The sequence below is a fragment of the Poromitra crassiceps genome (genome assembly GCF_964638095.1).
Source record: "Poromitra crassiceps genome assembly, chromosome: 4".
NCBI lineage: Eukaryota > Metazoa > Chordata > Actinopteri > Beryciformes > Melamphaidae > Poromitra > Poromitra crassiceps.
The window spans coordinates 9,732,787-9,745,286 of NC_139626.1; the positions used below are offsets into that span (position 1 = coordinate 9,732,787).

General features: G+C 46.3%; 1 protein-coding gene across 1 annotated transcript in view; it reads right to left on the minus strand.

Moving 5' to 3' along the window:
* The window catches only part of aatkb (apoptosis-associated tyrosine kinase b), a gene marked incomplete at its 5' end in the record, with an annotated part of 67,642 nt that extends 57,278 nt beyond the window's left edge, over positions 1–10,364 (minus strand). Inside the window, 1 exon segment of the mRNA XM_083634670.1 lies at positions 10,289–10,364. Coding sequence (XP_083490796.1) covers positions 10,289–10,364 — 76 coding nt within the window.
* Between the last annotated feature and the right edge of the window lie 2,136 nt (positions 10,365–12,500).

Genomic DNA, 12,500 nt, shown 5'->3' on the forward strand with positions numbered 1-12,500 from the left:
GCCGCGGTAGTTAAAAAAAAATCAGGATTGTGGTCAACACACTTTCAAGTCAAACACACACGGGCAGTGCATTCTCCAGCATTCAAGCACTGGAAATCCATTTGCCATAACGTATGTACAGGAAAGACATGATTAAAGTGACGGCTCTGATATTTTTTCTGTGAATCGCAGTTTCAATTTACATTTTTCAAAATGAGCAAATTGAAAGTACGGCCGCAGCTCTGGTACAGTATGGCACAATCTGCCATGGCGACATTAATAACTGCCTCCGGCCCATAGATTTCTCCGGTTTAAATGTCAAAGTGAATTCTGGGATGGAACAAGGCTCTCTGAGAGAGAGAGAGAGAGAGAGAGAGAGAGAGAGAGAGAGAGAGAGAGAGAGAGAGAGAGAGAGAGAGAGAGAGAGAGAGAGAGAGAGAGCCACAGTGAGTGGCTAATTGTGGAATCAATTTTGGGTCTCTCTCAATCTATGGCTGCTGGCTGATAATTGCCTCATGCCTCATCCTGCATATTGGTACATTTCCACAAGGCAGCGGGGTGGCACAGTGTGTCGGGGGGGGGGGGGGCTGTTCTTCAACTGGAACAGCCTTACATTACGTTATTATTCATGACATGTGCATGGATTTGCACAGATGTATGCTTTATAATACAGTGGTTCTCAAACTTAGCGTGGTGAACTGCGTTCATTCTGTTTCGTTCAGTCCGTTTTGTCTGGACTCCAGCAGCGTGCCCACAGCGATTTCAGTGGGTGGAATTACTTGCCTTGACAGACAACTCCTTCAGCCAATCAGTGTCACCAAATCCGATCTAAATGCAGTCGGAAGAACTGTCGAGAAACGCCGCTGGCGCATACTCCTGTTCATGTGTAATTGTTATTTAGTCTATTCCTGCAATAACTGCACTTATCGCTGTGCTTACTTAATGTCAGCATTACCATACTATACTATACTAGCATACTACTTTGCCAGCTGATTGGCCAGTTACGTTGTCAACTACGAGGCAGGGCCCTGATTGGTCCGTGCGTTTTGTAATTTGAATTTCTGCAAATGGCTGGGCGCGGGCTGGAGGCCAGACTGATCCACGGAAAAACAGAATGTGAGTTCACGTCACGTGATCAGAATGGTTTTACCAGGCTAAGGTGGTCAGACTAGGTGACAACCAAGTATAGTTTGGTGACAAGCTGGAGAGACAGTTGACGGCCGGAGAGACGGCAACCGGTACGGGATGGGATTAGCACCCCATCTTGGCTCTCTCGTGAGGGAGAAATCCACAAACGCTACGGATTAGCCTCCTGAAAATCTGCGCAAGATCGGCGCGGCCTGGGGTCCTTCAGGCTAGAGCGAGGTGCTCGACGCAGGTAAATGACGTGCAGCGCACAGGCCCTCTTGAGGCGTCCTTGAGGTATCCTCTCAGCCTCTGGATTGCCTTTACCCCGGGAGGGTCTGGTGAGACGAAGGGGGAGCACGGCCGGGAGTAACCCACAGAGCCTAGATCCTCCATGCACCGAAGGGCCAATACTGCGGCGCAGCACTAGCTCTATTGCAGCGGATTGGGTTCTCTTACCCCTCCCGCGGGCAACGTTGCAGACAGAGTAGTAAGGCTGATCCGTGAGCGGCTTCTGGGACGCGAGTCGGGGTCTTAATTGGCCTCGGCTGGGTCTACTGGGCGAGGGTGTATGATGTTGACAGACCCGAAACACCTTACGACCCCAGATAACATCACTGATGACGCGTCCTAGCGCAGGCGGTAGCAGTGTATTTGAGAATGTCATGTGATCAGGATGGTCTTACCAGGCTAAGGTCATGTGATCAGGATGGTTTTACCAGGCTAAGGTCATGTGATCAGGATGGTTTTACCAGGCTAAGGTCATGTGATCAGGATGGTTTTACCAGGCTAAGGTCATGTGATCAGGATGGTTTTTCCAGGCTAAGGTCATGTGATCAGGATGGTTTTACCAGGCTAAGGTCATGTGATCAGGATGGTTTTACCAGGCTAAGGTCATGTGATCAGGATGGTTTTACCAGGCTAAGGTCATGTGATCAGAATGGTTTTACCAGGCTAAGGTCATGTGATCAGAATGGTTTTACCAGGCTAAGGTCATGTGATCAGAATGGTTTTACCAGGCTAAGGTCATGTGATCAGAATGGTTTTACAAGGCTAAGGTGGTCATGTGATCAGGATGGTTTTACCAGGCTAAGGTGGTCATGTGATCAGGATGGTTTTACCAGGCTAAGGTCATGTGATCAGGATGGTTTTACCAGGCTAAGGTCATGTGATCAGGATGGTTTTACCAGGCTACGGTCATGTGATCAGGATGGTTTTACCAGGCTAAGGTCATGTGATCAGGATGGTTTTACCAGGCTAAGGTCATGTGATCAGGATGGTTTTACCAGGCTAAGGTCATGTGATCAGGATGGTTTTACCAGGCTAAGGTCATGTGATCAGGATGGTTTTACCAGGCTAAGGTCATGTGATCAGGATGGTTTTACCAGGCTAAGGTCATGTGATCAGGATGGTTTTACCAGGCTAAGGTCATGTGATCAGGATGGTTTTACCAGGCTAAGGTCATGTGATCAGAATGGTTTTACCAGGCTAAGGTCATGTGATCAGGATGGTTTTACCAGGCTAAGGTCATGTGATCAGGATGGTTTTACCAGGCTAAGGTCATGTGATCAGGATGGTTTTACCAGGCTAAGGTCATGTGATCAGGATGGTTTTACCAGGCTAAGGTCATGTGATCAGGATGGTTTTACCAGGCTAAGGTCATGTGATCAGGATGGTTTTACCAGGCTAAGGTCATGTGATCAGGATGGTTTTACCAGGCTAAGGTGGTCATGTCATCAGGATGGTTTTACCAGGCTACCCTAAATTGACACAAATTAGATCACGAACCCCCTTTGGTATGATTTTGTCCCATAGTTCCCCACCTGCTAAGACTTTTGCTTTAAGATGTGTTATTACCAAAAGCTCATGAAACCCATGACCAATATAGTTATACATTCTGACTGTCATTGTGTTACTTTCTGGTGGGGACCAATCAATCAATATCAATCAATCAATATCCTTTATTTAACCAGGTAAAAAAAACTCATTGAGATTAAAACCTCTTTTCCAAGAGCGACCTGGCCAAAACGGCAGCATAAAGACAGTTGCATCAATACACACAAACACAAAATAAACAGATAAAATACAGTCAGTCACACACTCAGGAAACAATAGTTAGGTTACACCGTGACTGCAGGGCAATCACAAGAGCCAAGAGAACTAATTTCTCTGTCTCTTACCCCCCCCTCAAGGATGGCTGGGGGTCCCCAGACCCCACTTTGAGAACCACTGCTTCAATAGATCCATAGGGATGAATGCATGAGTGGAAACACTTGAGGGGAAAAGGGAGTTATTAGACAGACAGCTGGTCTCTGTCAATCCCATATTCTATCCTATAATCTCTGGGGTCCATGTTGGCAACAGAAGAACTAAATGGCTAAATAATATGCTTTACATAGACGTTCTCTGATCCATGATGTATCCTGTCTGTCTTCTCGCCCCCTAATCACTCCTTCTGAAAGCCCCTTAAACATATCCTGTGTCATTGCACATATCATGTTTCATTGTACACAAGGCTCTTCCCAAGCATCCATAATCTGCCTCCATAACAAGAGAGGAAAGGATTTCCGGTCAGGTTTAAACGGCGATGTTCAACAAAACACTCACTGCAATTTGCACACATTCACCGGCAGATGCAAAGGGAGGACCTCGCTGTCCTGTACGAGCTTGAGCATCCATTGCTAGTTCCTTGCGTATCTAGCCATGAAAGCATCAAAGTGTTTGAGTGTGTGCGTAGCATTCTCCTCCAGACAATCTGAGGTGGGCATGGGGAGCTACTTGAATCACAGTGATTTGAATTCAATTTTGAAGGGAGACGGCGTGAGTGGGTCCTGCTTTCTTTTTTTTCTTCTTTTTTTTGTAATTACGGTAACATTTTTTTATTTCATATTAAACAAAACCAATAAACGAACAATACAACAACAAAGGTGAACAAGAAACATGACAAACCGCTACATTTCCACGCTACATACCAACTTACAGAACAATACAATGACATACATCACCACATAACATTTGGGGAGGGGGGGGGGGATACAGTACATTAATTATTCCTTTCCCTGATCACCTATATTTTAGACATGGACGAGGGATAAAAACCAAACAAAGGCAACAGGTTCGTGGGGGGAGGGTAAAAAAATATATAGGAGATAGGGCTGCACAGTCTTGGTCTATATTAAATTTTTATATTTTAGACTGAAACACAATTCAAAATGTGCTCCCAATTTATTCCAGACCTGTTATGAGTATCCCTGTTCATATCCGAGATTTGTTCCAGACTAAGAAGTCCTAGGAATTCAGTTAACCATGTTTCTATTGTAAAACTGTTTGGTTTACGTATTTTCCAGTTTAGCAAAATCATTCTTTTAGCAGCCAAACACGATATGCCCAAAATGTTCCTATCTTGTTTTGACTTTGCCTGTGCAGTCCTATGCCCCAGTAGGCAGACTGCTGGACAAGCGGGAATATTTACATTCATTTTTTCTGCTGCCATGTGAAGTAGCTCTGTCCAAAAGGACTTAACTGCCGGGCAGTCCCACAAAAATATGGAGCAAGGTTCCCACTTGTCCACAGCCATGCCAGCAAAGATCAGAGGAGCTTCCTGCTTTCTTCAACTACAACATGGATGAGCAGTGGAATAGTTACTTCTGCAATCAAGCTATTATTCTTCAAATTCTTCAAATTCTTCAGTCTGTTTACACTGTATGATCATGTGCACGCACGCACGCGCGCACGCGCACGCACACGCACACACACACACACATGCACACACACACACACACACATGCACACACACACGCACGCACGCACGCACGCACACGCACACACACACACACACACACACACCCTCCCCACAGAGTGCAGTCTCCATTAGCAATCTGAGGCATTTCTGCAGCAGAGACTCACTTCAGACACTTTGGGGCTGTTCAAGAGTGGAAGGATTATAGTGAACAATTATTTCTGCAGACACAATCAAGCAGACACCAATACAGAGAGATCCACATGGTGCAAAACTACTGCTGGCTTGGTATTCACTCCTTGAGACCACTGTGGTGTTTGTATCTCTTGAAATCAGTGTGTCCGTTTTGAGGCATATTAAAGAATCGGAGGAGAGCTTTTAGAGCGTGCTGAATTGCTGCACATGGCGTCTATCCAAATCCGATGCACAGACATTTCGCCCTGCGTAGCTACGTCAAAGACCTTCTCCACTTGGCAACACCACGCCATTTATTCTGCCAGCTTCACTGTCTGCCAGAACATCTCTCTCTCTCCCTTATCCCCCTTAACCTCTTCTCTCCTCTTCCATCCATCTCCTATGTATATATCCCTGCCCTTCCCTACACAACTGGGCTATACAGCCCACAGCACAAGCACCCCACCCCCAGCCATCTCCTCCACGAGCGACAGAGGAGACGAGAGTCGTTCACCTTGTACCCCCCCCCCCTCCCCCCTCCCCTCTCCTGGGTTTTTACCTGCACCTTCAGCGCCGGGACCGGGTGGCGAAGGAAGTCCACACGTCCTGTTTCCCCTTCTCCTTCGGCGGCCATAGAACCATGAGAGTGTGCGTATGTGCAGCCAGGAGCCAAGCCAGATACTGTATGTGAAATGGATAACCTGGGAGTCTGGGCGGCCGGCCAGCGCTGCCAGTAAAAAACACCCCCCCCCCCCCACCGCTGCTGATACCAAGCCCTTAGCTTCTCCTGCTAATCATATTGAAGCTGGGCTGTGATGTCATCCCTATACTGTGGTCAGCAGCATAGCAGGAAGATCCAGGTCAGGACTAAAGGCCTCTTTAGTTCCCTCCCTCTGAGCATTTCCTCCTCTGTCTCATTCCTCGTTTCACTCTTTTCCGCTGCTTCTCGATGTGATCAGTCGACTTCTCTGCCCCCGTCCCTCCATCTACTTGCTCCTACATCCCATCGTCCGTCCCATCATCAACCACCACCTCACTCAAAACATTCGACACAGTCAGTGTCGTAGAGAAGAGACAATATCTGAGCAACGGAAGCTCCAGTTTCAGACAAAAGCAGATATTCGGACAGAAAGACTCTTTGAAAGCCTTATTTAATACTGTGAAAAACACTATATAGGATTCAGGGGGTGATGACTAGTGACTTCAGCACCAAGGCCAGCTCTATGAGAATAGCAGGCAATCACAGGTTTCTTGGAGAATTTCCCCTTTTTTCACTTCCCACCCACTTCACCCATTTTGTGTCTGAAAGGCAGGAAGTAACACAGGCGCAAGCGGAACATTAATGAGGGTTTCCCGACTTTCCAATCCGTTTGGTGTTCCAGTGTTACTGTTTCGGCCTTGCACCTGCGTTACTTCCTGCATTTTAGACACAAAATGGGTGGGAAGTGAAAAAGGCTAATCGATCAAGGCAAATGAAGGAAGTTAAGATTCAACTCAAAGGAAAAGACCCGAGGGCGGGTACGAGAGAATAGCAAGTGTTGCTTGGTCCTCTCATGGCACTATCAGACCACAGCAGACTGCTACAGTGGGAAGCATGGGAAGGAAGGGGGGGGGGGGGGGTTTATGCAATTCAATTAGCGTGTTTGGAACAGGGCAGGAGAGCATTAGGAAACAAGTGCAGTCGTTGAAAGGCAGACAGCAGAGAGCCACTCAAGCACAGTTTGGGGATACATCTTATGGAAGAAAAGCATTATACACAGTAGGCTTAGCTATGTTACGGCACACTGCGCACTGCATGGCAATTATGCAAACGGGGCAGACAAGTAATCCACACATAGACAATAGAGGAAATAAAGGGTCAGCTATTTAAAATTTGTAGGTGTCGTTTTGGACTCCCAACTTAAATTTGATAAACACGTGAAAAAGATAAGAGTAAAGATAAATCTGAACTGCTTTAGAATGATAAGACACTACGTACCCCGTAGGGCAGCTCAAGTGTTCACGCATGCCATGATATTTTCCAATTTATCCTACTGTGTAACTGTAGGCTTCACAGTTAACTGTCAAAGCTGTCACATCACTGTACACACAAGCACTAACATTCATTAACACACAGGACAAGATGTTACTATGCCTTGTGCCAAAATCAAAGGTGTAATCCAGCTTCCTGGAAGCACCCCCCTCCATGCTACCACCGCACAACTCCATTTTAGCTCACCATCTAATGCCTTCCATCAACCTAGTATTAACCTAGCCTTAGCCTTGAACCTAGCCTTCAGCTATAGAATTAGCCTAGCCATCCCAGGTCGGTTCCATATGACATTCTTAACTACACCACCAGTACTGTCAGTGATTCAAAATAATGGATGGAAAACAAATGAAACGGCACCACTGTATAATTGTGAAAAAGTACAAGCTGCTCAGTTTTCACAGCTTTATCAAGTTTTCGTTTGTCAAACAGATTTTTAAAAGTGTGAATAATCTCGCCCATATGTCACAAAAATGAACAGCAACAGAATTGGCACAAGGGGATCAGCGAATGGTAACTAGAGTGGCACAATGCAAAAGAACTTTTGGTCAGTCATCCTTTTCAGTAAAAGGGACACATTTTTTGGAATTGCCTACCAACAGAAATAAAAATGCCAAGTGATTTGAAAACGTTCACAAAAGATGAAACTCTGCAGCAAAACCAAACCTGCAATCAATCATTGATGACTGATCATGTAGCTCTGCACACACACATGCACTTGGACATGACAGATACAGGAACACACACACATAGACAAATATACACACAACACAGATCGAGGAGCAGACACGTGTGACACACACACACACACACACACACACACACACACACACACACACACACACACACACACACACACACACACACACACACACACACTTATATAGAACATGCAAACATGCACATGGACGCACACACCTACACCTATTTGTAGTACTGTATGATGTAAACATTGTGATTTTTACTGTGATTTTGTATGATCATCACTTGGATATGAATGTCACTATGTTCTATGTTTAGACTTTGTTTATATGTATTTGAATAAGAAAGCCTAACTAGGGACAGGGGTCGCAAGTTAGCCTTGGCTAGGAAGCCTATATGCATCATGTTATTGTAACCTGTTACAATGTTGTCTTGCATTTAAACTAATAAAATGAAAGAAAAGGATAATAATGCAACATGTCGGTATCCTTGCATTGAATTCTGTGCTGGCACTGAATTTGTAAATCTTTTTTTTTATCCACCGTGAAAACGAGAGATGGGAAAGCCGAAAGACTGCTGCACCTTTTGGTCGCCATAGAAACCACCTGAATGACAGGCCAGTAGGTGTTCATGCTGCGCTATGAGAAATAGGGAATCACTGCATTTGGTCTGGCAGTAAAAATGCATTCACGTGATTTCAAATGATTCCACCATGTCATATCCATGAGATGATTCCACCATGTCATATCCATGAGATGAGAGGAACAATGGGGCAGATCCGCGCCCCGTTCATTGTCTTCTAATCCTCTTCTCTTCCAGAGCTAATTGGATAACTCCAGCTACATCCTTGTGCTCCAATTAGAGAAAGCCTCTGCTCCTCTGCTCCCAGGAGGCATTTCACCTGTACTCTGTATACATGTACTACTGTACCTTTAAACTTTCACCTTTAACCTGCCCAGCTGACCTGACCCCCTGACCTGGCCATGCTGAGGTAGAATCTGTGGACCTTGTTTCTTTAACAAATACTAAGAAATATGCTTCACGCGCAAATTTCTAGGGTGGGGAGACCCTGGAGAGGATGTGCCATTGGCACACTTTTTGGTGGGGTGACCTACCTCATGGCAACTCATGTGGTTAGCTTTTGCATGCGGCTCGAGCCGATTTGTTGTCACCAGTGATGTCACTCAAGCAATTGTGATGACATTAGTGATGTCATCAGGGATGTCACTCAAGCAATGGTGATGTCATCAGTGATGTCACTCGAGCAATTGTGATGACATTAGTGATGTCATCAGGGATGTCACTCAAGCAATGGTGATGTCATCAGTGATGTCACTCGAGCAATTGTGCACCGCGGAGCGGAACCGGCTATTTAGGCTATTTATACTTGCAAAGGACCCACAGGTGAAGCACCAAGTACCCCCTCTCCATCACACACACACACACACACACACACACACACACACACACACACACACACACACACACACACACACACACAATCACTCTGTTTCTCTCTCTCGCTCTCCTTTTTCATCCCAACCTCTCTTTCAACAAACACACAGAGAGGCACGTGTAGGACGCACAAAATCATGTGCGCACGTGCCACACACACGCATGCGCACACACACACACCCACAAGCATGCATGCATGCACGCACACACAGTAAAATCACCTTGCCACCCCAGAAAAGTAGAAAAGAACATAACATAACAATAACAAGACCTAAGGCGTCCATTGGTAGAATGCTATACAATGTATCAGCACTCAGCCTACAAAGTGATGTCAGTTCACAGTCACACTACAGGTCTCAGGCCAGCCTGTAACATTGTAACATATTTCAGAAGGTGCTTTCCTGCTGAGAAAACACTTCTCTTAGTCATCCCAGAGATAAGTAGTTTTCTTTTGGTTTCATTTGATGAGAAACGAAATGTTATCTGACCTCGCACGTCAGCAATGTTGACTTGTGTGAAATCCTTATTAACCACCCCTAATACCACCTTTAGATATTTATATTCAATGTTTTACTCGTGTCACAATAATGTCATGTTTTTTGGTTCAAATCTGGAGCTTTTCCAAACAAGTATTGATATGTGATTGTATAGGGTATATTTCTGCCACCCCTTAAAATATCCATGCCACCCTCTTGCCCCCCTGTGAATATTTCTCTAGATCTGCCCCTGACACACACACACACACACACACACACACACACACACACACACACACACACACACACACACACACACACACACACACACACACACACACACACACACACACACAATTAATTGCAGATGGGGAAGCTCATATCATTTCTGTATGGTTCTATTTGTAGGCTATTAGCCTACGCTATGTAGGCTATAGGCTATAGGCTATAGGCTATAGGCTATGTAGGCTAGGCTACAGTGGTTCACTATGCATAATCTAACGTTACTGTTTGTTTATGCCGGCATAAACACACGTTAGAGTCTATCATGGGATTATGGAAATGTATAACCGTGTGTTCATTGATGTGAGCAGCGGAATGTCGGCTCACCTGAGTCGAAATGGGAGCTGAGGGCAAAGCCAGGGCTGAGAAAGACCGAAGACATCGTCACCAAGAACACCAGCATCTTCCTCGCCGTGGAGAGAGACACCTTGCCCGGTGATGCAGCGGACGGGGAGCTGCAGATTGCGGTGGCGGCGACAAACTAGGACTAGGCAACAGTCTCTCTGGAGCGAAGCTTCATCTCTCCTCTCAAAGCGGCCCCAAGCGCGCATTCATTTCTCGCCGGTGTGATGGTGACAGACAGCTGCTGACAGGGACGCGCACCACCTCCTCCTCCGTTAGATAGATGAAGTCACTGCATGCCGAGGCCACTTGTTCCGCTTTCGATTTTTCCGATTGTAGTCCAACAACAGTGAGATGTGTTGTTGCTGAGATTGTCGATGCAGAGAGGAGGAGAGAATGAGAGGAGGGGGGAGGCGCGAGAAGAGAAGTGCCGTGTAGCGATCAAGTTGATCCAGAAACAGATCCCCCCCCTAACATTTGAACCAAATCGCGCGCAGGTCCAGGTCCGGGAGGGACACCGGGGACGCACTCACCGTGAGTGACTCGAGTCACGGGCGAAACTCATCCGAAAGCCCTGACCGAGATGATCAGAGATCACGTGCCACCTCTGTTCAGCCCAGGTTTGCTCTCAGCTGTTGAAAGCTGCACGCGGTGGGAGCTGTCCGGGGTGCTGACAGCAAGAGCGCCATCTTTGCTTGGTATAATGCACCCAGATGGAATTTGTAGAGTGGGTTTTGCGCTCTGTCTGCAGGGGGGGAGGGGACTTGGGATACTGTGTGTGGACAGGCTTTTGTGTTGTTTTAAACATGTTCACTTGACTGGCATATACAGTAGCCTATAGAGTAAAAGATGGAATAAAAATGATGTGTGCAACAGTCTCTTTTTGCCACACACAAAAAATCTAAAATCTAGTATTTTTCAAATTCTCACTCCAAGGTTGCAGGCTGCTCCATCTCCCCCAGGTGCACGCAACAAAGCAAATGTTTACATGCATTTTGTATGATCAGTGTGCATACTCCTGTGTGTGTGTGTGTGTGTGTGTGTGTGTGTGTGTGTGTGTGTGTGTGTGTGTGTGTGTGTGTGTGTGTGTGTAGGCTACTACTGTATATATGTGTGTGTGTGTGTTCAGAGCATCCCCTTCAAGCCATTCGCCTCAACAATGTGTCTGATCTTCTGCCTCGACTATTTACTCCCACAGTAAGATAAGAAAGAAATCTCTGTGTGGACAGACTGTGACGTAGCAGCGGGGAAAGGCGCACACAGCCTCTTTGCCCTAATCCCACAGTATGTTCATACATGTTGGATGAGGCCCGCTTCCTCCACCCAACAACACTCATCCCCCCCCCACCCACACCCTCTCTCTCTCTCTCCACCCGATCGGGTGCTCTCTCTCTCATCCGGCTTCCAGTCAGATTGGATTGCAGCACGGGGGGAGTCCACTTTTCCCTCGCACATCACCCACGCCTATTGTAATTCCTCAGCCTGGCAGAAATGTCACAGACTGGGCTGTGAAAGAAAAGCAATGTCTGTCTTCCCACAAATCTATTCTTCATCATGTTTCCATCCTTCCTTCGCATTCCTCACAGTCTCAACCACCCCCCCCCACCCTGCTCTTTCTTCATAAGGATGGATGCTTATGTAATGTGTCATCCATAATTAATAGATACTATATATAGTCTCAAACTCTCAATGAGGGTCTACAACAAGCAGTGAAGTCAAGAAGTCTGCTGTGTGATGACAGGAATACAAATGTCACATCAGTGCTCAGATGACTGTATCTGCAAGGCCGCGTTCTTTCTTTCTTTCTTTCTCCTCATGGGGCCATAGTGCAGGGGAATAAGATGAAGAGCAGATGATGCATGGCTTGTCATCTCTGTCCTTGATTCCTTTTCAGTGCCATTTACTTGTCAGTTGGAGCCTGCATGCACTTGACGAATAAGAACTCCGCTGAAACAGACGCATGGGGCCACAGTGTATGTTTTCTGTGCAAGGTCTTTCCTCTGACGGGAATATTCCTCTTAAATCTCTTTGCGTCCTCCCTCCCCTCCTCTTGTTCCTCTGTCTTATATCCTTTCATATTCTGCTCTCTGACACTTTGTGTTGCATGTCTGCCGTTTCCCTGGAAACAGAAAGGAAGAGGATAAGATGGATTTACAGGCACCCAGCAAACATGGCAGCCCCCATGGCAGCCTACCCA